Raw genomic sequence first — 25930 nt, 5'->3', positions numbered from 1 at the left:
CACCAGGAGCGACCCAGGACCTCAGGAACACCTCAGAGGACACCAAGGGTGACCCAGGACCCCACCCAGCACCCCCACCGAGACCACCAGGAGCAACCCAGAACCTTGATCACCCACCCAGGACCCGTCTTGAGGACACCAAAAGCGACCCTAAACCCACCCACCAAAGGACCCCCTGACAACCCCCTCCGGATCCCCACTGAGACCAGCAGGAGTGACCCAGAAGCCGCGTCGAGGACACCGGGAGTGACTCAGGACCTCCACCCTTCGGCCACCAACCCCCAGCGTGGTCTACAGCCCCCCCTAGCAGGAGCCCACCACCAGCAGCCAGCCGGCCAGCGGCGCCCACCATGAACTCCAACTACGATCCGCAGACGGTGGGGGAGGAACCCGAGGAGCTGCCGGCCACCGAGAAGGACCTGGCCGAGGACGCGCCTTGGAAGAAGATCCAGCAGAACACCTTCACCCGCTGGTGCAACGAGCACCTCAAGTGCGTCAACAAGCGCATCGGCGACCTGCAGAAGGACCTGAGCGACGGCCTGCGCCTCATCGCCCTGCTGGAGGTCCTCAGCCAGAAGAAGATGGGGCGCAAGTACCACCCCCGCCCCAACTTTCGCCAGATGAAGCTGGAGAACGTCTCGGTGGCCTTGGAGTTCCTGGAGAGGGAGCACATCAAGCTGGTCTCCATCGGTGAGCCCGGCGGGGAGGGGGAGAATGATGGCAGGGGGAGAAAGGGGGTGGGCAGAGGAAGGAGGGATGGGAGAAGGTGCAAGGTCGGGCGTGATGGGCACGTGGGGATGGGGCTGGAGGTGATGGACACGGGAGGATGACAATGGGGGTGCAAGAGCAAGGGTGATGGACACGGGAAGGTGGGGCTGGGGGGCGAGGGCAAGGGTGATGGACACGGGAGGAAGGGGCTGGGGGGCGAGGGCAAGGGTGAGGGACACGGGAGGGTAGGGCTGGGTGTGCCAGGGTGGAGTCGATGGACACATGGGGATGGGTGTGCCAGGGTGAAGGACATGGATGAGTGGAGAGAGGCTGAGTCTGCACCCCCAGGGTGCTGGTGAGGGACCCCAGGGTGCTGAGGTGCCCTGCAGGTGCCCCGAGATGCCCCCAGCCTAGCACTGGGGGGGAGTCCTGTGGGTGCTAGGATGGTGCAATATCGCCCGTGCTGTGGGTGCCCTGGGATGTCCCCAGCATGGCACTGGGGTACCAGAAACCCTGTGGGTGCCCTGGGATGTCCCCAGCATGGCACTGGGGTACCAGTGACCCTTGTGGGTTCCCCCAGCATGGGGTACCAGAGACTTTGTGAGTTCCCCAGGATGTCCCCAGGCTGGCAGTGGGGTGCCAGGAGCCCTGTGGACACCACATGCGTCCCCAGCCTGGTGGTGGTGGTGTGCCAGGGACCCTGTGGGTGCCAGGATGGTGGGGCCCAACCATGCACTGTGGGTTTTCTGGGGTGTCTCAGCCTGGCAGCGGGGTGACACACTGTGTGTCCCAGGGATGCCAGGATAGTGGGCACCCTGCATGTGCTGTGTGTGCCCTGAGAGGTCCCCAAGCTGGCAATGGGGTGCTGGGACTCTCTGGGTGCTCAGGGGTACCTCAACCTGGCACTGGGTTACCATGGATGCTGCAGGTACTCTGGGATGTCCCCAGGGTAGCATTGGAGTGCCACAGAGACTGTGAGCACCCTGAGGTGCCTACAGGTTGGCACTGAGGTGCCAGGGACCCTGTGGGTGCTCTGGGATGTCCTTAGGCTGGCACTAGGGGTACCATATGATATACTTAGGCTGGCAGTGGGGTGTTGGGGTGTATCTAGACTGGCTCTGGGGTGCCAGGGACATTTTGGGTACCAGGGATGTCAGCAGAGTGGGGACCTTACATGTGTCATGGGTGCCCTGAGCTGTGCCCAAGCTGGCAGCGGAGTGGCAGGGATCCTGTGGGTGCCCCAGGGTGTCCCCAGCATGGCAGTGGGGTGCCAGGATAGCAGGGACCTTTCACATGCTGTGGGATGCTCTGGGGTGCCTGAGCCTGGTACTGGGGTTCTGTGATGTACTTGGACTGGCAGTGGGGTTGCAGGAACCCTGTGGGTGCCAAGGGTGCCAGGATAGCAGGGACCCTGTGGGTGCTTTGGATGCTCTGGGGGGCCTCAACCTGGCAGTGGGGTGGCAGGAACCCTGTGGGTGCCAGGATAGTGGACACCCTGCGCATGCTGTGCATGCTCTGAGATGTCCCCAAGTTGGCACCGGGGTACCAGGGACTCCAGGGTGGTAGGAACCATCGGGATGTCCCCAGCCTGGCAGTGGGGTGGTGCTGACCCTGCGGGTGCCCCGGGAGACATCTCCAGGCTGGCACCAGAGCTGCCGAGGACTCCCATGGGGGCATCCCCGTGGTGCCAACGTTGCCACCTTGGGGGATGCCTGCAGACAGCAAAGCCATCGTGGATGGGAACCTGAAGCTGATCCTGGGGCTGATCTGGACGCTGATCCTGCACTACTCCATCTCCATGCCCATGTGGGAGGACGAGGAGGAGGAGGATGCCCGCCGGCAGACGCCCAAGCAGCGCCTGCTGGGCTGGATCCAGAACAAGGTGCCCCAGCTGCCCATCACCAACTTCAACCGGGACTGGCAGGACGGGAAGGCTCTGGGAGCACTGGTGGACAACTGCGCGCCCGGTGAGCGGCACCCCACGGGTACCGGGGGAATGGGGGCGGGGGGCACTGGAGCGCACTGGTAGGTGGGCATGGGGGGCACTGGGGACTGAGGGGCAATTGGGTATTTGGGGGCAATTGCAACTCCTGTTAGGAGGCTGGGGGCCGGAGGAGTTTGGGGCACTTGACCCCCTTGGTAGTGGGCATGGGGGGCACAGGTTTAGGTGGCACTGGGCATGGGGTCAGTGGCACCCCCAGTTGGGGAGCATGGGGGGATACCCCTATGGTAGGGAGTGGGTGGGGGGGCAGCTTCTCCCCACTCCTCAGAGGGCACTGGGGACAGGGTAGGGCAGTGGTAGCAGACAGTGCTGGTGTGGGGCACTGGGGGATGTACTGGTGGGCATTAGGAGGTACTGGGGGCCACGGGAGGATGTTGGGGGGGGGTACTGGAGGTGACTGGGGAGATACTGGGGGTCATTGGAAGTTGCTGAGGGGGCACTGGAGGACACTGGTGCGCACTGGAGGCGATACTAGTGTGCATTAGGAGATGCTAGAGGACACTGGATGATATTGGTGAGTGCTGGGTGGTTCTGATGGGCAGCTGGGTGCTGATCCCTCCCCGGGGGGTACCCATCTGACTCCCCCCCCCCCCCCCCCCCCCCTCCCTTCTGCCCATGCCAGGCCTGTGCCCAGACTGGGAGAGCTGGGACCCCAACCAGCCGGTGCAGAACGCTCGGGAGGCCATGCAGCAGGCAGACGACTGGCTGGGGGTCCCCCAGGTACTGGGAGCACTGGGAGGGGCTGGTGTCCCCATGTAAGGGGGGAGAGAAAGTGGGGGGGGGGGGGTGTCTGGGGGTGCCAGTGGGTGCCAGGGAGGGTGGAGAGGTCCCTCAGGAGGGGCCTTTGGGTATAGGGGGCAGTCCCTGAGGGGGTCCTTGGTGATGGGGAGGATCCTGCAGGTGGAGAGGAGGAAGGTCCTCAGAATGTCCCTAAGGGGTGGGGGGACAACCCTGTGGGTGTAAGGTGTGTGTATGTGTGTGGTGTCTTTGTGGGGGGTGTGGAGGGGTCGCTGGGGAGGTCTTTGGGGGGTGCTGGAGGGGGTCTGGGGGGGGGTCCTTGGGAGGTGCTGGGGGGGCCTCTGGCAAGGTCTCTGGGGGGGGTGGTCCTTGGGTCTGGGTGGACTCTGTGTGGGTGGTAGGAGGGACATGGAGCATGGGACCTTGGATGAAGTGGTGCCAGGAGGGGGGTGACGAGTGTCGGGGTGTCCCCTCCAGGTGATCGCCCCTGAGGAGATCGTGGACCCCAACGTGGATGAGCACTCAGTGATGACCTACCTGTCCCAGTTCCCCAAGGCCAAGCTCAAGCCAGGGGCACCCATCCGTGCCCAACAACCCCAGCCCGGCCGTGCCCGCGCCTACGGCCCTGGTACGGCACTGGGAGGGATGGGGGCAGGGGGTTGGGGGGAACAGGATGTGGTGGACCACCTCCAAGCCCAAGGGCAGCTTTCCAACCATGGGGCACCTCCCCACTCCATACCCAGGGAGGCATCAGGGTCACCCAGTGTGCCATCCATGCCCAGGGACACCCCCGGGGTGTCTCCCGTCACCAGGAACCTTCTTAGGCACCAAGGGTTCTCCTCTTCTGTGCCTAGGGGACACTTTAAGGTCCTTCAAGGGGCCACCCATGCCTAGGGACCCCCAGGGACACCTCAGAGACACCCTAAGGTGCCATCCGTGCCCAAAGACAGTCTTGCACTCTCCAGGGTCCCCCTCATGCCCAGGGACCGTCCCAAGGTGCCACCCATGCCCAGGGACACCCTGGGGTCCCCGTAGGTGGAGCCCAAGTCCAAGGATCCCCCCTTTAACCCCTAGTGTCCTCTCCACACCTGGAGATATCCAAGCCCCCTGGGGCTACCTGAAGGTCCCAGGCTGGAGGTGTTGGGGAGGTCCTAGGGGTTGGGTACCCCCTGACCCCCCCCACCCCCGGGCACCCTCAGGCATCCAGCCACACGGGAACGTGGTGCTGAAGCCGGCGCAGTTCACGGTGGAGACCTTGGAGGCAGGGATGGGAGAGGTCCTGGTCTACGTTGAGGACCCTGAAGGCCACACTGAGGAGGTAGGTAGGGTGGGGGCCACCTGGGTCCCACCTGGCACCCATCTGACCTCCCCAGAGCTCTCCAGCTCTGCAGGGGGGGGGTCACCTGCTACATGCGGAGGATTCTTCTTCCAAGGCCAAGGTGGTGCCCAACAACGACAAGAAGAGGACCTACAGCGTCACCTACGTCCCCAAGGTTGGGGGGCTGCACAAGGTGAGCGCCCAGCACCCAGGATATGGGGAAGGAGGTGGGTTTGGGGGGGTTCTAGGTGGCTGGTGGAGGACATGGCCACCCCTGATCTCCCCCACCGTGTCCCCCCCAGGTGACGGTGCTGTTCGCGGGGCAGAACATCGACAAGAGCCCCTTTGGGGTCAACGTGGGCATGGCCTCGGGGGATGCCAACAAGGTGACAGCCCGAGGGCCCGGGCTGGAGCCTGTGGGCAACGTGGCCAACAAGCCAACCTACTTCGACATCTACACTGCAGGTGGGTGTGGGGTTGGGTGGTGGCAGGGCCGTGGCTTGGTTGGGTGGCTCAGAGGACCATGTCCTCATGGTGGCAGGGCTGTGGCTTGGTTGGGTGGCTCAGAGGACCATGTCCTCATGGTGGCAGGGCCGTGGCTTGGTTGGGTGGCTCAGAGGACCATGTCCTCATGGTGGCAGGGCCGTGGCTTGGTTGGGTGGCTCAGAGGACCATGTCCTCATGGTGGCAGGGCTGTGGCTTGGTTGGGTGGCTCAGAGGACCATGTCCTCATGGTGGCAGGGCTGTGGCTTGGTTGGGTGGCTCAGAGGACCATGTCCTCATGGTGGCAGGGCCGTGGCTTGGTTGGGTGGCTCGGAGGACCATGTCCTCATGGTGGCAGGGCCGTGGCTTGGTTGGGTGGCTCAGAGGACCATGTCCTCATGGTGGCAGGGCTGTGGCTTGGTTGGGTGGCTCAGAGGACCATGTCCTCATGGTGGCAGGGCTGTGGCTTGGTTGGGTGGCTCAGAGGACCATGTCCTCATGGTGGCAGGGCCGTGGCTTGGTTGGGTGGCTCAGAGGACCATGTCCTCATGGTGGCAGGGCCGTGGCTTGGTTGGGTGGCTCAGAGGACCATGTCCTCATGGTGGCAGGGCTGTGGCTTGGTTGGGTGGCTCAGAGGACCATGTCCTCATGGTGGCAGGGCCGTGGCTTGGTTGGGTGGCTCAGAGGACCATGTCCTCATGGTGGCAGGGCTGTGGCTTGGTTGGGTGGCTCAGAGGACCATGTCCTCATGGTGGCAGGGCTGTGGCTTGGTTGGGTGGCTCTGAGGACCACACTCTGATGGCATCGTGGCCATGACCTGGTGGCATTGAGCCGATGTCCTCCCGGTGACAGGAGCTGGCCCAGGAGATGTTGGGGTGGTGATTGTGGACCCTCAGGGTCGGAGGGACACAGTGGAGGTGATGCTGGAGGACAAAGGGGACAACATCTACCGCTGCACCTACCGCCCCGTCCTGGAGGGGCCACACACCATCTGTGTCACCTACGCTGGAGCCCAGATCCCCAAGAGCCCCTTCACTGTCAACGTGTCTGAAGGTGAGGTCCACCCCAGGGGTCACTGCCAGGTTCTCTACCGCTGTGTCCCCCCCCATTTCCTCATGGCACCCATCAGTGCCAAGTGGTAGTCCCATGGCACCCCTGTGTCCCCCAGGGTCTGCCTATGGCACCCATTTGTCCCTAAGGTGTCCCCATAGGTCCCTTATGTCCACAGAGAACCCCATGGCACTCGTTTGTTATCAGGTTGTCCCCATGGCACCCCTGTGTCCCTATGGAACCCATTTGTCCCCAGGGTGTTCCCATGGGTCCCCTATGTCCACAGAGAATCCCATGGCACTCATATGTTCCCAGGTTGTCCCCATGGCACCTTGACACCCCATGTCCTAATGGCACCCATTAGTCCCCAGGGTGTCCCTATGAGTTCCTTACACCTCTGAGAACCCCATGTCCCCCCCTCTGCCCCCACCCCCCCACAGTCCCATCCTTGGGCAATCCTAGCACCGATGGGTGCTGGCACTGGGCTGTCACCCATGGGTGACACAGTGCCATGCTATGGCAGCTTGCAACCCCTCGGCGTGCCGGGCCACTGGCCGTGGGCTGCAGCCCAAGGGCGTGAGGGTGCAGGAGGTGGCAGACTTCAGGGTGCTGACGAAGGGCGCTGGCACCGGGGAACTGCGGGTGCTCCTCAAGGGACCCAGTGAGTGGGGTGAGGGGGGAGGGTAGTGGGTGGAGGGCACCAGGAGGTGTCCATGGGGCTTGCATGGTTGGTGGGCACCCATAAGGGTGTGCATGAGGGTAGTGCATGGTTGATGGGCACCATGAAGATGCCTGTGAAGGTTTCATGGCTGGGAGGACACCTTGGCGATCTGCATGGAGGGATGTCCATGACTTGTAGTGGGGGTGCAGGGGGGACATTATGGGACTGCCCCCATCTGACCCACCCCACCTCATCCAGAGGGCACCGAAGAGCCAGTGAAGGTTCGGGACGTGGGTGATGGGGTCTACGAGTGCGAGTACCACCCCATGGTGCCCGGCAAGTACACAGTGGCCATCACCTGGGGTGGCTATGCCATCCCCCGCAGGTCAGTTGGAACCTCCTACCCACCCACCCACTCATGGGTGATCCCTGACCCACCTGGCACCCCCCACCCCGTGACTTCCTCTTGTCCCCACAGTCCCTTCGAGGTGATGGTGGCTCCTGCGCCAGGCACCCAGAAGGTTCGAGCCTGGGGCCCAGGGCTGGAAGGAGGTGTGGTGGGCAAGTCAGCAGACTTCGTGGTGGAGGCCATTGGCACTGAAGTTGGCACCCTAGGTAAGAGGGGCACCTGTGGGTGGGGAAGGGCACCCACTCATGGGGCCATCAGCCTGAGGATAAAGGACTTGGGGTGGAGGCCACCATGGTGGGGATGTATTGGGTGGTATACGGGTGAGGATGCAAATATGGGACAAAGGACATCAGGGGATATGGGTATGGAGTGGGTGGCACCTTGGGGACATGGGCACAGGATGGGGGGCATCATGGTGGGGATGTGGGTGTAAGGTTGAGGTGTGCCATGGTGGAAATAGGGACATAGGTTGAGGAACACCATGATGGAGTCAACTGAGGGTCACCCTGGCAACATAAGGGGTGGCACCACGTTGGGGACATGGGCAAATAGCAGATGCCTCCATGGTTAGGACATGGGCACAGGCTCAGGAATACCATGGCAGAGAACAAGGTCACTGCCATGGGGCCACAGGCATGAACACATGTGGGATGGCATCATCCTGGAGTCTGGAGACAAGGACTGGGGGTCACCAACCTGGTGACATATGGGATGACACCATAATAGAGACATGGGCAAAGGCTAAGGGGCATCATGGTCGAGACAAGCACTGAGCGTCACCACCATGGTGACACATTGGGTGACACCATAATGGAGACATGGTAGGCTGAGGGACACCACGATGGACTCAAACGAGGGTCACCAGCATAGTGCCACAGCCACAGGCGGTGCTGTCACCAGCTCGTGGCGCAGCGGTGGCGGCAGCGCCCCAGAGGCAGATGTGACAGCACCGGTGCCACCCCCGCAGGTTTCTCCATCGAGGGCCCGTCGCAGGCCAAGATCGAGTGTGACGACAAGGGGGACGGCTCCTGCGACGTCCGTTACTGGCCCACGGAGGCCGGGGAGTACGCCGTGCACGTGGTGTGCGATGACGAGGACATCAAGGACAGCCCCTTCATCGCGCACATCCTGCCCGCCCCCAACGACTCCTGGCCAGAGAAGGTACCCTGCGCCCCAAAAAGACAGACAGCACCCTGCAGAGCCTCACCGAACCCCCTAGAGCCTCACAGCAACCCAGAGATCCCCATAGAGCTTCACTGAACCCCATAGAGCCTCACCGCAACCCAGAGATCCCCCTAGAGCCTCACCGCAGCCCCCTAGAGCCTCACCGCAACCCAGAGATCCCCATAGAGCTTCACCGAACCCCATAGAGCCTTACTGCAACCCAGAGAGCCCCCTAGAGCCTCACCGCAACCCCGAGATCCCCATAGAGCTTCACTGAACCCCATAGAGCCTTACTGCAACCCAGAGAGCCCCCTAGAGCCTCACCGCAGCCCCCTAGAGCCTCACCGCAGCCCAGAGATCCCCATAGAGCCTCACCGAACCCCATAGAGCCTCACTGCAACCCAGAGATCCCCCTAGAGCCTCACCGCAACCCCCTAGAGCCTCACCGCAACCCAGAGATCCCCATAGAGCTTCACTGAACCACATAGAGCCTTACTGCAACCCAGAGATCCCCACAGAGCCTCACCGCAACCCCCTAGAGCCTCACCGCAACCCAGAGATCCCCCTAGAGCCTCACCGCAACCCAGAGATCCCCATAGAGCCTCACCGAACCCCATAGAGCCTCACTGCAACCCAGAGATCCCCATAGAGCCTCACCGAACCCCACAGAGCCTCACTGCAACCCAGAGATCCCCCTAGAGCCTCACCGCAACCCCCTAGAGCCTCACCGCAACCCAGAGATCCCCATAGAGCTTCACTGAACCACATAGAGCCTTACTGCAACCCAGAGATCCCCACAGAGCCTCACCGCAACCCCATAGAGCCTCACCGCAACCCAGAGATCCCCATAGAGCCTCACCGCAACCCAGAGATCCCCATAGAGCCTCACCGCAACCCAGAGATCCCCATAGAGCCTCACCGAACCCCATAGAGCCTCACTGCAACCCAGAGATCCCCATAGAGCCTCACCGAACCCCACAGAGCCTCACTGCAACCCAGAGATCCCCATAGAGCCTCACCGAACCCCATAGAGCCTCACTGCAACCCAGAGATCCCCCTAGAGCCTCACCGCAGCCCCCTAGAGCCTCACCGCAGCCCCCTAGAGCCTCACCGCAACCCAGAGATCCCCATAGAGCTTCACCGAACCATATAGAGCCTTACTGCAACCCAGAGATCCCCACAGAGCCTCACCGCAACCCCCTAGAGCCTCACCGCAACCCCCTAGAGCCTCACCGCAACCCCCTAGAGCCTCACCGCAACCCCCTAGAGCCTCACCGCAACCCCCTAGAGCCTCACCGCAACCCAGAGATCCCCATAGAGCTTCACCAAACCCCATAGAGCCTCACCGCAACCCAGAGATCCCCATAGAGCCTCACCGAACCCCATAGAGCCTCACTGCAACCCAGAGATCCCCATAGAGCCTCAACGAACCCCACAGAGCCTCACTGCAATCCAGAGATCCCCATAGAGCCTCACCGAACCCCACAGAGCCTCACTGCAACCCAGAGATCCCCATAGAGCCTCACCGAACCCCACAGAGCCTCACTGCAACCCAGAGATTCCCATAGAGCCTCACCGAACCCCACAGAGCCTCACTGCAACCCAGAGATCCCCATAGAGCCTCAACGAACCCCACAGAGCCTCACTGCAACCCAGAGATCCCCATAGAGCCTCACCGAACCCCACAGAGCCTCACTGCAATCCAGAGATCCCCATAGAGCCTCACCGAACCCCATAGAGCCTCACCGCAACCCAGAGATCCCCATAGAGCCTCAACGAACCCCACAGAGCCTCACTGCAACCCAGAGATCCCCATAGAGCCTCAACGAACCCCACAGAGCCTCACTGCAACCCAGAGATCCCCATAGAGCCTCAACGAACCCCACAGAGCCTCACTGCAACCCAGAGATCCCCATAGAGCCTCAACGAACCCCACAGAGCCTCACTGCAACCCAGAGATCCCCATAGAGCCTCAACGAACCCCACAGAGCCTCACTGCAACCCAGAGATCCCCCTAGAGCCTCACCGAACCCCACAGAGCCTCACAGCAACCCAGAGATCCCCCTAGAGCCTCACCGCAACCCCCTAGAGCCTCACCGCAACCCAGAGATCCCCATAGAGCCTCACCGAACCCCATAGAGCCTTACTGCAACCCAGAGATCCCCCTAGAGCCTCACCGAACCCCACAGAGCCTCACCGCAACCCAGAGATCCCCACAGAGCCTCACCGAACCCCCTAGAGCCTCACCGCAACCCAGAGATCCCCACAGAGCCTCACCGCAACCCCCTAGAGCCTCACCGCAACCCCCTAGAGCCTCACCGCAACCCAGAGATCCCCACAGAGCCTCACCGCAACCCCCTAGAGCCTCACCGCAACCCAGAGATCCCCCTAGAGCCTCACCGCAACCCCCTAGAGCCTCACCGCAACCCAGAGATCCCCACAGAGCCTCACCGAACCCCCTAGAGCCTCACAGCAACCCAGAGATCCCCCTAGAGCCTCACCGCAACCCCGAGATCCCCATAGAGCCTTACCGCAGCCCCCTAGAGGCTCACCACAACCCAGAGAGCCCCCTAGAGGCTCACCGCAGCCCAGAGAGCCCCCTAGAGGCTCACCGCAGCCCCCTAGAGGCTCACCGCAGCCCCCTAGAGGCTCACCGCAGCCCCCTAGAGGCTCACCGCAACCCAGAGATCCCCATAGAGCCTCACCGAACCCCCTAGAGTCTCACAGCAACCCAGAGATTCCCATAGAGCCTCACCGAACCCCATAGAGCCTCACCGCAACCTGGAGAACCCCATAGAGCCTTACTGAACTCCATAAAGCCACCACACACAGCCTCTGTGGACACACGCTGCCACCCTTGGGTGCTTTGCCCATTGCTGTACACTGCCAAGCCCTCCTGCCCTCGTCCCTTCCTGGGTGCAGTGCAGGGTGGGTGCTGGTGCCACCATGACACCCCCCACCCTGACTCCCACCCACAGGTGAAGGCCTTCGGGCCGGGGCTGGAGCCCAATGGCTGCATTGTGGACAGGCCGGCAGAGTTCACCATTGACACCCGTGGCGCTGGCAAGGGGCCCCTCAAGCTCTACGCACAGGTAGGGTGCCACTGGGTGCTCTTGAGTTCCAGTGGGTATTGTTGGGTGGGAGTCACTGAATTCCACTGGGTGTGGTTGGGCAGCCACTGGGTGCCAATGGGTGCTGTTGGTTGTTGTTAGGTGCCACTGGGTATAGTTGGGCACCCTTCGGTGTCATTGGATGTCATTGAGTTCCATTGGGTGCCATTGTGTACGGTTGGATGCTATTTGGGCAGTTGGGCACCTTTGGGTGCCATTGGATGCTGTCAAGTTCCACTGGGTGTGATTGGTCACTCTGAGTTCCTTCGGGTGCCAGTCAGTTCCACTGGATGCCGTTGGGCACTGCTGGGTGCCATTAAATCCCACATGATTCCACTGGATGCTCTTGGGTGCTTTTGAGCTCCATTGGGTGCCATTGGCTTCTAGTGAGAGCTGTTAGGTGCCACTGGGTGCTGCTGGACACCACTGAGTGCCCTTAGTTGATGCTAAGTGCCACTGGGTGCCACTGTATTCTGTTAGGTGCCATTGAGTGTCACAGGTTACTGTTGGGCACTATTGGGTGCTATTGAGTTCCATTGGGTGCCTTTGGGCACCACTGGGTGCCATTGGGTTCCACTGGGTGCTGTTGGGTCCCCTCACTCTTTCTGGTCCCCTCAGGATGCCGAGGGCTTCCCCATCGACATCAAGGTGAAGGACAATGGGGATGGCACCTACCACTGTGTCTACGTGCCCACCAAGGCCATCAAGCACACCATCATTGTCACCTGGGGAGGTGTCACCACCCCCCGCAGTCCCTTCAGGGTGGGTGCCATGGTGGGGGGTCCATGGGTTGCTGGGATGGCCACAGGGGAGTCTGAGGGGCAATGGACATGGAGATGGGGGTCCCAGACCTAGAGAGTGTGGTGGAGATGGAGGTCCCATGGACTGTTAGGCATGTAGGGTGTTGGGGTTCCATGGGGTGCTGGGCATGGGGTTGGGGCTCCCATGGGTGGTGAGGAAGGGGTGCAGGGTGGAGATGGAGGTCCATGGGGCAATGGGAAAGTGAGGGGTGCTAGGGTGGGGGTGAGGTCCCTGAGTGGGGTTCCAGAGGTGAAGATATGGGTCCTATAGGGTGATAGACATGGAGATGGGGGTCCTACACCTTTGAGGTGATGGACACGGGGATGGTATGCTGGCCACAGAGATAGGGTTCTTATGGGTGATGGAGACAGGGTGCCAGATCTGCAGGGGCTTGGGGTGCTGGGGTTGGATTCAGGGCTCCCAGATCCATGGGGTGCACCTTGGATGCCCACTGTTGACACTTCTCATGCCTGCAGGTGAATGTGGGCGAGGGCAGCCACCCTGGCAGGGTGAAGGTCTACGGGCCAGGCGTGGAGAAGACAGGGCTGAAGGCCAACGAGCCCACCTACTTCACTGTCGACTGCAGCGAGGCTGGGCAGGGTGGGTCCCCACTAGGAAGGTCTCATGGGGACCCCTCTGTGCATGTGGCACCCATGTCCTACATCCCTGGTCCTGGTCCAGTACCTCTGGTCTAGTATCCCTGGTCCATCATCCTCAGCCCTGGTCCTTGGTCCTGCATCCCTGGTCCCTTTGCTCCACCCCCATATTCCTGGTCCCCCCCCCATACCGTGGCACCCCCCGGGCGGGTGCTGACAGCGGTGTCACCCCGCAGGTGACGTGAGCATCGGGATCAAATGCGCCCCAGGGGTGGTGGGACCGCTGGAGGCTGACATTGACTTTGACATCATCAAGAACGACAATGACACCTTCACGGTGAAGTACACCCCGCCGGGTGCTGGGCTCTACACCATCATGGTCCTCTTTGCCAACCAGGTACCGGGCACCCACCTCACACCTCGGGTGGCCCTCGAGGGTCCCCTCCCTCCCTTGCCTGCTGACGTCAGAGGGTGGGTGGGGCTCTGCCGCTCTGTGTCACCGTGTCACCCTCTGTCCCCTTCTAGGAGATCCCCAGCAGCCCCTTCCGCATCAAGGTGGATCCATCCCATGATGCCAGCAAGGTCAAGGCTGAGGGACCTGGGCTCAACCGGACAGGTGAGGGGACAGAGACAACGTGGGGGTCTGTGGATGCTGGAGGGTTGGGTCTGTGGGTGCTGTAGGACAGAAGAGGTGCCAGGAGGTTGGGTGCTGTGGGGCAGGGAGCTTGGGTGCTGTTGGGATTGGGTGCCATGGGGCAAGGTGCCTGCTGTGGGTGCCATGAGTGCTATAGGACCGAGTGCTGTGGATTTGGGTGCTGTAGGGCAGGGTCTGTGGGTCTGGGTGCCATGGGTATGAACAATGGGTGCTGAGGCTCTGTGGGGCAGGGGTGGAGGTGGGTCTGGGTGCCGTGGGTGCCAACAATGGGTGCTGACACTCTGTGGGGCAGGGGTGGAGGTGGGGCAGCCCACCCACTTCACGGTGCAGACGAAGGGAGCTGGCAAGGCCCCCCTGGACGTGCAGTTTGGGGGGTCAGGACCTGGCCCAGCTGTGAAGGACTTCGAAGTGATCGACAACCATGACTACTCCTACACAGTCAAGTACACCCCCCTGCAGCAGGTACCCACCACCTATGGGCACCCAGACGGGCACTCCCTCCCATACAGGCATCCCATAGGGGCACCCCCATCCCATATGGGCACCCACAGGGCACCTCTTCCAACATCCTGCAGGGCCACCCATCCTATGTGGACATCTCATATGGGCATCTGTGCCATAGGAGCACCCAGAGGTGCACCCATCCCATATGGGGACCCAAAAGCCACCCATCCTACTTGGGCACCCTATATGGTCTCCCTCATAGGCACCCCATCACCTGGGCTGATGACCCCCCAGGACACCCCACGTGGGCACACTCATGGGCACCTTGTCTCATATAAACACTCCAAGGACCCACACAACATCACCCAAGCCCCCTTGGGTGCCCTAAATTCCCCCATGTACTTCCTAGAGCACCCGTGGGTGCCCCCAACCCCTCCCTAGCACCCATGGGTGCCCCCATTTCCCCCCCATCCCCATAGCACTCCCATTTGAGCCCTTTTATTATCCCTTTCCCTGGTGGGTGAGGCTTGGTGGGCACCCCTCTACCCTCACAGCACCCTAAGGTGGGGTTGCACCCACAGGGTCCTCTGGCTGTGGTGGTCACCTATGGAGGGGACCAGATCCCCAAGAGCCCCTTCCCTGTCACCGTGGCCCCCCCACTGCAGCTTGGCAAGGTCAAGGTGCAGGGGCTCAACAGCAGTAAGTTGAGGGCACCAAAGGGTGGGGGGGGGGCACCTCAGGGGGATCAGGGGGGGGAACATCCAAGGCTTTGGGGTCTTCCATGGGGTTATACCAACTTGGTGGGGCCTTCTGTCTATGGAGCTCTTCATTGGGTAGGTACACCCTGGGGTGGGGAGCACACCTTTGGGTGCCAGTGGCACATGGGGTATTGCATCTTGGTTGGGTTGTGGAACCTGCTGTCCATGGGGTGTGAAACCCTTGGGTTTGGGGTTCTCCCTGGGGTGGTGGCACCTTGGTTGGGTTGTTGAGCCTGCTGTCTATGGGGTGTGGAACCCTTGGGTTTGGGGTTCTCCCTGGGGTGGTGGCATCTTGGTTGGGTTGTTGAGCCTGCTGTCTATGGGGTGTGGAACCCTTGGGTTTGGGGTTCTCCCTGGGGTGGTGGCACCTTGGTTGGGTTGTTGAGCCTGCTGTCTATGGGGTGTGGAACCCTTGGGTTTGGGGTGCCCCCCTTGACCACCCCATGTCCCCCTCTCCTGGCAGAGGTGGAGGTGGGTCAAGCCCAGGAGTTCACAGTGGAGACCGCAGGAGCTGGAGGCCAGGGCAAGGTGGAGGTGAAGGTCACTGGCCCCTCCCGCCGCCCTATTCCCTGCTCTGTGGGTCCTGCCCCACCTGGGGCTCCCCACCCTGTTAGCTTCACCCCACCCGAGGAGGGACCCTACAAGGTGGAGGTGACCTACGATGGACATCCCGTGCCTGGCAGCCCCTTCCCGCTGGAGGCTCTGCTGCCCCCCGACCCTACCAAGGTCAGTTTGGGGAGGGGTTGACCATCACCACCACCCTAGGACCTTACAGGTGCAAAGTGTCACAGGGGGTTGTGGCACACATGAGCCTTGCCTGCTCCTTGCACCCTCGTGGTGGCCATGCCTGGTCCTTGCACACTCCTTGCATGTTCATGGGGCCTGAGCATGTCCTTGCACACTCAGGCTGCCTTTGCACACTCTTTGCATGCCCATGGTCCTTGCATGCTTACACCTCTGCATCACCACCAACCCCATCACCCCCATCACTGTTACTGCCTTCATGGCCATGAACATCTTCATCATCTCCATCACCACCCCCATCACCGTTACTGCCTTCAGCATCCTCACCGCCACCAGAACCATCTGAATCACTACCCACTCCGCCCCCTTCCACTGTCCTCACCATCCCAGTCACTCTCTCCCTATCTCCACCACCTTCCTCATCCCCATCCCTACCTCCCTATCTCCACCAGCATCCCCATCCCTACCCCACCATCCTCACCACTCCCATTTCCCCCCTACCCCTAGCAGCCCCCTAACCCCTGTGTCTCCCCCCAGGTGAGCGCCTATGGGCCGGGGCTGCAGGGTGGCCGTGTGGGCACCCCAGCTCCCTTCACCATCGACACCAAAGGTGCTGGCACTGGTGGCCTGGGGCTGACGGTGGAAGGCCCCTGTGAGGCCAAGATCGAGTGCCAGGACAATGGGGATGGGTCCTGCTCTGTCTCCTACCTGCCCACGGAGCCTGGGGAGTATGCCATCAACATCCTCTTTGCTGAGAGGCACATCCCTGGAAGCCCCTTCAAGGCCGTGGTGACCCCCGTCTTTGATCCCAACAAGGTGGGAGTGTTTGCAACACCTTGGGGGAGGAGGACTTGAGGTGGTTGGGTGGTTGAGAACCAGCTGGAGATAGGGTCTGGAGAACTTGTGAAGAGCAGCTGAGGGATCTGGGCAAGGCTCATCCTAGAGAAAAGGAGGCTGAGGGGAGACCTTCTGGCTCTCTGCAACTCCCTGAAAGGAGCTTGGGGCCAGGTCAGGGATGGTCTCTTCTCCTAAGTGATGGGATGAGAAGAAATGGCTTCAAGTTGCCCCAGGGGAGGTTTAGGTTGCACACAAGGAGCAATTTCTTCACTGAAAGCATTGTCCAGGCCTGGCCCAGGCTGCCCAGAGCAGCGGTGGACTTGCCATCTTTGGAGGTGTTTCAAAGCCATGGTGCTGAGGGCCATGGTTTGGTGGTGCCCTGGCAGTGCTGGGTTTGGGGTTGGACTTGCTGACCTTCCAGATGTCTTCCAATCCAACCCATCCTGCGCTTCCCATTCCCAGGTGACAGCCAGCGGGCCTGGTTTGGAGCGGGGCAAAGCTGGCGAGGTGGCCACCTTCATGGTGGATTGCTCCAAAGCCGGGGACGCCGACCTGACCATCGAGATCATCTCGGAAGCTGGGGTGAAAGCAGAGGTCCTCATCCAGAACAACCGGGATGGCACCTACACCATCACCTACACCCCGGCCTGCCCCGGGTCCTACACCATCACAATCAAGTATGGTGGACATCCCGTCCCCAAGTTCCCCGTCCGTGTCACCATTGACCCAGCTGTGGACACCAGCGGTGTCAAGGTCTATGGCAAAGGCGTGGAGCCGAGAGGTGAGAAGCCAGGGACATCTCCATGGGCACCTCCTCCCCTGGCCATCACCATGGGCACCTCCTCCCATGGGCATCCCATCCCTGTGGGCACCTCCTCTCACTGAGCATTCCCATGGGCATCTTCTCCCTGTGGCCACCACCACATGCCCCCCTTCCTTCCCCACACCTCCCTTCTCCCCTTGACCACCCCAGCCTCGCGGCCACCCTTGCCCCACCGCTGGGTGCTGAGGGTGCTGTGCCGCAGGGGTGCTGCGTGAGGTGGGCACGGACTTCACGGTGGACGCCCGGGCGCTGACCAAGGTGGGAGGTGCCCACGTCAAGGCCAGGGTGGTCAACCCCTCGGGGGCCACCACCGAGACCTACGTCACCGACCACGGCGATGGCACCTACCGTGTGGACTACACCCCCTACGAGGACGGTGAGGGACCGCCCATGGACCTCATGAACCCCATGAGAGACCCCCAGAATGCCAACCGGCGATCCCTGAACCTCCTGAATTGTCCTCAAACTCCCAGACTCCAACCCAGGACCCTGAAACCCTCCAATAGCTTAACTATGAGTCTCCAGACCCCTTGAGAGCCCTCAAAACCCCAGACAGGGGCATCCAGCCTTCCCTTAATCTCCTTGAGGTGCCTCCAAACCCAGGGACCTCTAAAACTCCCAAAACCTCACCAAGGGACCTCAACAACCCCTCAAGGGACCATCTGAAAACCCTAACTGGGGACCACTGAGCCCCTGGAGCTCCCCTCAGAACCTCTTCTAGGGATGTCCAAAACCCCAACTAAGGTCCCCCAAGTCCTCCAAAACCTCAACCATGAACCCCTGAGCCCCTTAAGACCTCTCAAAACCCAACCAGGGGTCACTAAACTCCAACCCAGGACACCCAAACCCCTGAGACCACCCAAAAAACTCCAACCAGGGACCACTTGAGTTGTTCCAAACCCCTAATAGGGTCCCCCAAGCCCCCAAAATCTCACCAAGGGGCCCCAAAACCCCAGTAGGGACTCCCACAACCTTGAGCAGGAGCCCTCAAGCCCCCTGACATGCCGCCAAACCCTAACCAGGGACACCAAAGCCCCACTCAGCCATTTCCAACCCCCCTGAGACACCTCCAAACCTCAATCATGGACCCCCTAGTCCCAACCAGGTGTCCCCCCGTGCTGCTCCAAACACCACCCAGGGACACAAAACACCCAACCAGGTATCCCTAACCCCCCTGAGACCCCAACAAGAGACCCTCAACCCCCCTGAGACAACCCAAAACCCCAACTAGGGACCCCCCAAGCTCCCTGGGATACCCTCAAAACCCCAACCAGGACCCCGAACCCCCACTGAAACAGCCAGGGAGCCCTGGGCCGGGGGTGATGGTGTCCCTTGTCTGCAGGCATGCACCGGGTGGAGGTGACCTATGATGATGTGGCTGTTCCCAAGAGCCCCTTCCGCGTTGGGGTGGCAGAGGGCTGTGACCCCAGCCGCGTGCGGGCACATGGGCCCGGTCTGGAAGGTGGCCTGGTTGGCAAGGCCAACCGCTTCACTGTGGAGACCAGGTGGGCACCAACCCCCAGCTGCCACCAGCTCACCACTTCCAGTTCCTCTAAGGGATCTACCACCTCCCTCCCGTGCCACCGACCTGGCATCTCCTTCCCTTCCCATGGCTGTGGCATCTCCATCCTATGCCACTAACCTGGCATCTCTGTCTCCTGCTACCAGCCTGGCATCTTCACCCCATGGATGTGCTACCTCCATCCCATGCCACTAACCTGGCATCATCATCCCCTGGATGTGGCACCTCCACCCCCTCCCATGGCTGTGTCACCTCTATTTCATGCCACTAACCTGGCATCTCTGTCCCCTGCCACCGACCTGGTATCTTCACCCCATGGATGTGCTACCTTCATCCCATGTTACCAACCCATCTCCATCCCATGCCACTAACCTGGCACCTCCATCCTCATGTCACAGAGGTGGCACCTCTGTTCCCTTGCCACCAAAGTGACATCTCCATCTCTCTGCCATGGAGGCAGCATCTCCATCCCACTTCCACCAGCATGGCATCTCCCTCTATCTGCCATGGATGTGATCCCCTTGAGCACCCATCCACAGACATGCCACCTCTACCCCAGGTGGCCAGGCCACCCCTGGCAGTGTCCCTGAACGTTGCCTTGTCCCCAGGGGCGCGGGCACCGGGGGCCTGGGCCTGGCCATCGAGGGTCCCTCTGAGGCCAAGATGTCCTGCAAGGACAACAAGGACGGGAGCTGCACTGTGGAGTACATCCCCTTCACGCCTGGTGACTACGACGTCAACATCACCTTTGGTGGACACCCCATCCCTGGTGTGTGGTGGAGCTGGGGGGCGGGGCAGCGGGGACCTGGGGGGCTGTGGTACCCATCAGGGGTGTGGGGAGGAGGAGATGGGTTCCTGGGTGCTGATGGATGGAGGAGCTTGTGCTGGCCTCATGTCCAACCCCCATGGTGTCCCCAAGCCCATGCTGACCTCACCACGGCTGCATTCATTCCATGCCCACATTGCCCCTCTGCCAACTTCATGGCCACGGCTTTGGTGTCCTCATGGTCATGTTGGCCTCATGGATGCGTTGACTCCATGCCCACGCTGCCTCCATGCCCACATTGACCCCTTGGTCACACTGACCCCATGCCTATGCTGACCCACCCCCATTTCTGCAGGAAGCCCCTTCAGGGTGCCTGTGAAGGACGTGGTGGACCCCAGCAAGGTCAAGTGTTCAGGGCCAGGTCTGGGCCCTAGTGTCAGGGCCAGGGTGCCCCAGACCTTCACGGTGGACTGCAGCGCTGCAGGGCTGGCACCCCTCGAGGTCACAGTGCTGGGACCTTCTGGTACGTGGGGACATGTGGTGGGGTGTTGAGAGGTGTCATGGCCCATGGGGTGATCTGTCCATGTGGTGTCCTGTCCCATAAAGGTCCTGTTCCACAGGTTGTCCAGCCCCAGGGATGTCCTGCTCTGTAGGGTGTCCAACCCCATGGGATACTCTGCCCATAGATGTCTTTCTCCAGAGGTTGTCCAACCCCCTAGATCCACAGGCTGTCCTGCCCTATGGACTGTCCTCCTCTGTGGATGCCCTGCCCATAGCTGTCCTCTAAAGGCTCTCCAACCCCATGGATCCCATGCTCCATAGGGATTCTGCCCTATGGGATGTCCTTGGGCAGGATGTCCTACTCTGGGTGAAGCTCTGCCCCATGGGATGTCCTACCCACCATGGGTCACCTCACCGAGGACCTCTCCCCACAGGCCTGGCAGAGCCAGTGGAGGTCCGTGACAACGGTGATGGCACCCACAAGGTCAACTACACCCCGGCCACCGATGGCCCCTACACCGTGGCTGTCAAGTTTGCTGACCAGGAGGTGCCCCGCAGGTGACGACCACCACCCTTGGGTGAAGCTGGGCACAGCTGGTGGGGGGTGCTAAGAATAATTCCAGCACCAGCTTGACCTCTGTGTCCACCCACAGCCCCTTCAAGATCAAGGTTCTGCCAGCCCACGATGCCAGCAAGGTGAGGGCCAGCGGGCCTGGGCTGAGCGCCAGCGGCATCCCTGCCAGCCTGCCTGTGGAGTTCACCATCGACGCTCGCGACGCCGGGGAGGGGCTCCTCACCGTCCAGATCCTGGTCAGCACCCATGGATGGGGCCTGGGGGAGGGCAGAGGGGCTGACCACCAGGAAGGGGTGGAGGGGTGGGCATCCATAGAGCAGCTTTGCACCTATGTCTTGGGGTGGTGGGAGGTCTTGTGGGATCTGCAGGGTGGTCTGGCAACCATCTGTGGGGTGCTGAGACCCGTAAGGTATCCTGGCACTCATCCACTGGGTGCTGAGACCCATGTGGGGATCTAGCATCCATGCCATAGGATGATGAGCCCACTAGGGTGCTCTGGCACCAATGCCTTGGGTACTGAGCCCCACAGGGTGCTCTGACACCCATTCATTGGATGCTGAACCCCATATGATTCTCTGGCATCCTTGCCATGGGGTGTTGAGCCCTATATGTAGACCTGGCACCCATCCTTTGGGTGCTGAGATCCATAGTGTGCCTTGGCACTCATCTATTGGGTGCTGAGAGCCATTTGAGGATCCAGAATCCATGCCATGAGATGCTGAGCCCCATGAGGTGCTCTGAGCCCCATAGGGTATTTTGGCACCCATCCACTGGGTGTTGAGACCCACATGATGCCCTGGCACTCATGGTGTTGGGTGTTGAGCCCCATAGTGTGCCTTGGCACTCATCCATTGGGTGCTGAGCCCCATAGGGTGCCCTATCCCTTGTGCCACGGGGTGCTGAGCCTTCTGGTGCCCCACAGGACCCTGAGGGCCAACCCAAGAAGGCCTCAATCCGGGACAATGGCGACGGCACCTACACGGTGTCCTACGTGCCCGACCTGCCCGGCCGCTACACCATCACCATCAAGTATGGTGGCGACGAGATCCCTGCCTCCCCCTTCCGCATCCTGGCCGTGCCCTCTGGCGATGCCAGCAAGTGCCTGGTCACAGGTGGGTGCCGCCCCGTGGCGTCCCCCTGGCGTCTCTCTCCTGACCCTCGCCGTCCCTGCGCTGCCTCCTGCTGACCCACTGTGGCACCTTGGCATCGCCCCACTGACCCATGGCCTCCCTCTGCTGCCCCACGGCCTTCCCATGGCATCGCCACTGACCCGTAGCACCCTCCTGCTACCTCGTGGCATCACCCCGCTGACCCACAGCATCTCCTCACTGACCCATGGTGGCACCATGGCATTGTCCCACCACCCCATGGCATCCCCCCACTGACCCCATGGCATCCCTGCTCTGTCCCACAGCATCCCCACACTGACCCACAGTGTCCCTGTGCTGTCCCATGGTGCCCCCATGGCATCCCCACACTGACCCACAGCATCCCTGTGCTGCCCCACGCTACCCATAGACTTCCCACTGCTGCCCCATGCCACCTCCAAAGCATCGCCACTGACCTACAGCATCCCTGTGCTGCCCCATAGATTCCTCCTGCTGCCCCACGGCATCCTCACACTGACCCCTGGCACACCCATCTTTGACTCACAGCTGCCCCACAGCATCCCTCTGCTGCCCCACAGACTCCTTATGCTGCCCCATGCCACCCCATGGCTGCCCCCCATGCCCTGCCCTACAGCTGCCCCCACTCCATCCTTTCCCACCTCCCCCTCCCTTCCCCACCCCACAGTGCCGTGGGGACAATTGGGTCCCCCCCCAGCTCAGAGTAGGACATTTTGGCCCCCCGGAGCCCCCTGGCCACTCCCAAAGTCCCCCCCTGGAGTTCCCCAACTCTGCCCCACACCTCATGGCTTCTCCCTGGTCTCTCTTTGCAGTATCCATTGGGGGCCATGGACTGGGTAAGTGGCGCCGGGGGGCCCTCTGATGCTGGGGTGGTGGGGGGGGACAGCTGGGGTTGGGTTGTGGGTCCACCAAGACCACCTCCTCCACCCCAAACCCTTCTCTTCTAGGAGCCTGTTTGGGTCCCACCATCCAGATCGGGGAGGAGACGGTGATCACAGTGGATGCCAAAGCTGCTGGTCAAGGGAAAGTGACCTGCAAGGTGTCCACCCCTGATGGGGCAGAACTGGACGTGGATGTGGTGGAGAACCATGATGGGACCTTTGATATCTACTACACTGCCCCTGAGCCTGGGAAATACGTCATCACCATCCGCTTTGGGGGAGAGCACGTCCCCAACAGCCCCTTCCATGTCATGGTGGGTGGGTCTGAGGATCTGGGGTGGCGGGTGGAGGCTGTGGTGGGCATCGTGGGGTTGGGAGATCATGGTGGGAGGGGTGGTGCTGGGATATTTTGTCGGGTTTAGTAGGTAGAGGGTTGGGGCCATGGTGGGCACTATGGGGTTGAGGGAGCATGGTGAGCACTGTGGGGTTGGGAGACTCATGGGCACCATGTAGTCTGGAGACTGTGATGGACACCAAGAGGTTAGGGCCATGGTGGACACCATGGGGCTGGGACTCCATGGTAGGCATCATGGAACTGGGAAACCATGAGGGACACCAAGAGACTGGGACCATGGTGGACACCATGGGGTTGGGAGACTGTAATGGGCACAATGGAGCAGAAAGTTTGGGCCATGATGGAAGCCATGGGGTGGGGATTTGGGAGACCATGTTGAGTATCATCGAGTAGTGAGACCATGATGAGTGTCATGGGACAGAGAAATGGGACCAGGGTGGACATCATGGGATTGTGAGGCCATGATGGATGCCAATGGGTAGAGAACTGGGACTATGGTGGACATCATGGGGTCAAAAAACCGTAATGGGCACCATGAGGTGGCAGAGTTTTGAAGCCATGATGGGATTTGGAGATTGTGGTGAGCACCATGGGTTGGGTAGACCATGACAAGCACCATGAGACAGAGAACTGAGGTTGTGATGGGCCACCATACAGTTTTGAGACCATGATGATCACTGTGATGGGGAGAGTTTGGGCTATGGTAGCCATCGTAGGGTTTGGAGACCACGGTGGGGTGCCATGGTTCTCATCTCTCCTCTCTGCCCCATGGCACCAGGCCACAGAGGAGCCACCTGCCACCACCGAGAACCTCCGTCCCTTCAACCTCGTCATCCCCTTCACCGTGCAGAAGGGGGAGATCACAGGTATGGGAGGGGGTGGGACACAGGGTGGACACAATGTGGGGCATGGTGGGGCACCAGTCAGTCCCTGGCTGACTTGGTGGCCCCAGGGGAGGTGAGGATGCCCTCAGGGAAGACAGCCAGACCCAACATCACGGACAACAAGGACGGGACGGTGACTGTGCGCTATGCGCCCACCGAGAAGGGCCTGCACGAGATGGACATCCGCTACGATGGCAACCACATCCCTGGTGAGAACACTGGGAGCCACTGGGAGGTCATGATGGGCACCACGGGTTGGGTAGACCGTGATGAGCACTGTGAAGTATAGAGTTGGGGCCGTGATGGACCTGCACAGGATTTGGAGACTGATGGTCACCATGGGGTTTGGAGACCGTGATTAAGTTACTGTGGGAGGCACTGGAGCAAGGCTGATGCCACCTCACCCTGGTTGAACATCCATGGGGTTGAGAAGCTCACCCACCACAGTGCAAGGGGTCCCCTGAGTGTTGTCCTCACTGTGTCTCCAGGGAGTCCTCTCCAGTTCTATGTGGACGCCATCAACCCTCGTCACGTCAGCGCTTATGGGCCAGGGTTGAGCCATGGCATGGTCAACAAGCCCTGCACCTTCACCATCGTCACCAAGGATGCTGGGGAGGGTGAGTGGTGGCCAAAGGAGGTCACCGGCAGATCTGGGAGGGGTTTGGAGACCACCCCAATGCCTCTTGGAAAGGGTTGAGAAGGGCCTGGAGAACCCAAATGCCTCTTGACACCCACCTTGTGCCACCCAGGTGGACTCTCATTGGCTGTGGAAGGTCCTTCCAAGGCAGAGATCACCTGCCAGGACAACAAGGATGGGACCTGCACCGTGTCCTACCTGCCCACCGCCCCTGGCGACTACAACATCATTGTCCGCTTCGATGACAAGCACATCCCTGGCAGTCCCTTCATGGCCAAGATCACTGGTGAGATGAGACCTCCATGCTCTTGGGGATCCCACCATGTCCTCAGCATCTCCATATAGCCATGGGGCCACCTACAGGGTCATGGTCATGGGGACACCTGCATTGTCATGGGGACAGTTACATGATTCATGATCATGGGGGAACCTATGTGACGATGACACCTGTGTGGTCATGGCTATTGGGGCACCTGCATGACCATAATCATGGCTGTGAAGGCACCTGCATCGTCATGGGGTCACCTACATGGTGACGGTGATGGGGACACCTGTATGGTCATGGTAGGACCTCTGTGATCATGGGGGCACCTCTGTGGTCATAGCCATGGTGGCATCTCTATAGTCATGGCCACTGGGAACACACCACAGAGTCACAGTATCCTTGTCCATTCCTGACCACCAGGACCCCATTGGTGGGGACCTCAAGGGGGCCTTGGGAACACCATCACATGGCTGTGGTGGTCCCATTCAAACAGCCATGGGGACAGCTGCATGGCCACCAGGACCCCTGCATTTTACCATGAGGACCCCATCCATTCCCAAACCCCAAGACCTTATTACATGATCTTGACAATCCCTGCCTGGCCAACGGGACCCCACCACATGGCCATGAGGTCCTTATCTTGTGGCCTTGAGTACCCTATTGGTGCATCTGTGGGAACTTCATCCATCCATAACCCTGATGACCTTGTACACGTGGCCGTGGAGACAGCTTCATGGCCACCGGGACCCAGCCATGTGGCCGTGGGGACTCCATTCATCCTCCCACCCCAACTCCACCTTGGCTTGTGGTCTCCTTGGCCCTGCTGATGGTCCCTGCGCAGGTGACGACTCCATGCGGACGTCCCAGCTCAACGTGGGCACCTCCACCGATGTCTCGCTGAAGATCACAGAGACGGACCTGAGCCTGCTGACGGCCAGCATCCGGGCACCGTCGGGCAACGAGGAGCCCTGCCTGCTCAAACGGCTGCCCAACCGCCACATCGGTGCGTGGAGGGCACAGGGGACGCGGGGACGCGTCTACGTGGGGCCAGGAGAACGTGGGAGAGGAACTGGGACATGGCAGTGAAGACAGGCTGAGAGAGTTGAGGCTGTTCAGT

At 61.2% G+C, this 25930-nt stretch overlaps 1 protein-coding gene across 1 annotated transcript in view; it reads left to right on the top strand.

Moving 5' to 3' along the window:
- Nucleotides 1–165: 165 nt before the first annotated feature.
- Nucleotides 166–25930, top strand: part of FLNC (filamin C) — a 35658-nt gene continuing 9893 nt past the window's right edge. The window contains exons 1-35 of the mRNA XM_054179012.1: nucleotides 166–690; nucleotides 2427–2675; nucleotides 3333–3430; nucleotides 3926–4076; nucleotides 4648–4766; nucleotides 4882–4959; nucleotides 5069–5231; nucleotides 6102–6302; nucleotides 6823–6960; nucleotides 7219–7345; nucleotides 7439–7575; nucleotides 8337–8530; nucleotides 11512–11625; nucleotides 12262–12405; nucleotides 12921–13044; nucleotides 13277–13437; nucleotides 13566–13656; nucleotides 13988–14157; nucleotides 14721–14838; nucleotides 15361–15623; nucleotides 16179–16457; nucleotides 16941–17259; nucleotides 17504–17677; nucleotides 18644–18806; nucleotides 19432–19592; nucleotides 19945–20112; nucleotides 20525–20648; nucleotides 20744–20900; nucleotides 21587–21776; nucleotides 22739–22986; nucleotides 23806–23893; nucleotides 23980–24120; nucleotides 24400–24528; nucleotides 24661–24834; nucleotides 25655–25816. Of these exons, the coding sequence (XP_054034987.1) occupies nucleotides 351–690; nucleotides 2427–2675; nucleotides 3333–3430; nucleotides 3926–4076; nucleotides 4648–4766; nucleotides 4882–4959; nucleotides 5069–5231; nucleotides 6102–6302; nucleotides 6823–6960; nucleotides 7219–7345; nucleotides 7439–7575; nucleotides 8337–8530; nucleotides 11512–11625; nucleotides 12262–12405; nucleotides 12921–13044; nucleotides 13277–13437; nucleotides 13566–13656; nucleotides 13988–14157; nucleotides 14721–14838; nucleotides 15361–15623; nucleotides 16179–16457; nucleotides 16941–17259; nucleotides 17504–17677; nucleotides 18644–18806; nucleotides 19432–19592; nucleotides 19945–20112; nucleotides 20525–20648; nucleotides 20744–20900; nucleotides 21587–21776; nucleotides 22739–22986; nucleotides 23806–23893; nucleotides 23980–24120; nucleotides 24400–24528; nucleotides 24661–24834; nucleotides 25655–25816 (5857 nt within the window). The 5' untranslated portion in view covers nucleotides 166–350. The remainder of the gene's footprint in view (nucleotides 691–2426; nucleotides 2676–3332; nucleotides 3431–3925; nucleotides 4077–4647; nucleotides 4767–4881; nucleotides 4960–5068; nucleotides 5232–6101; nucleotides 6303–6822; nucleotides 6961–7218; nucleotides 7346–7438; nucleotides 7576–8336; nucleotides 8531–11511; nucleotides 11626–12261; nucleotides 12406–12920; nucleotides 13045–13276; nucleotides 13438–13565; nucleotides 13657–13987; nucleotides 14158–14720; nucleotides 14839–15360; nucleotides 15624–16178; nucleotides 16458–16940; nucleotides 17260–17503; nucleotides 17678–18643; nucleotides 18807–19431; nucleotides 19593–19944; nucleotides 20113–20524; nucleotides 20649–20743; nucleotides 20901–21586; nucleotides 21777–22738; nucleotides 22987–23805; nucleotides 23894–23979; nucleotides 24121–24399; nucleotides 24529–24660; nucleotides 24835–25654; nucleotides 25817–25930) is intronic.

This window comes from Dryobates pubescens, chromosome Z, assembly GCF_014839835.1.
Source record: "Dryobates pubescens isolate bDryPub1 chromosome Z, bDryPub1.pri, whole genome shotgun sequence".
In the NCBI taxonomy this organism is placed as follows: Eukaryota; Metazoa; Chordata; class Aves; order Piciformes; family Picidae; genus Dryobates; species Dryobates pubescens.
The sequence above is the reverse complement of the archived record's forward strand: the minus strand, read 5'-3'. Positions and strand labels throughout refer to the sequence as shown.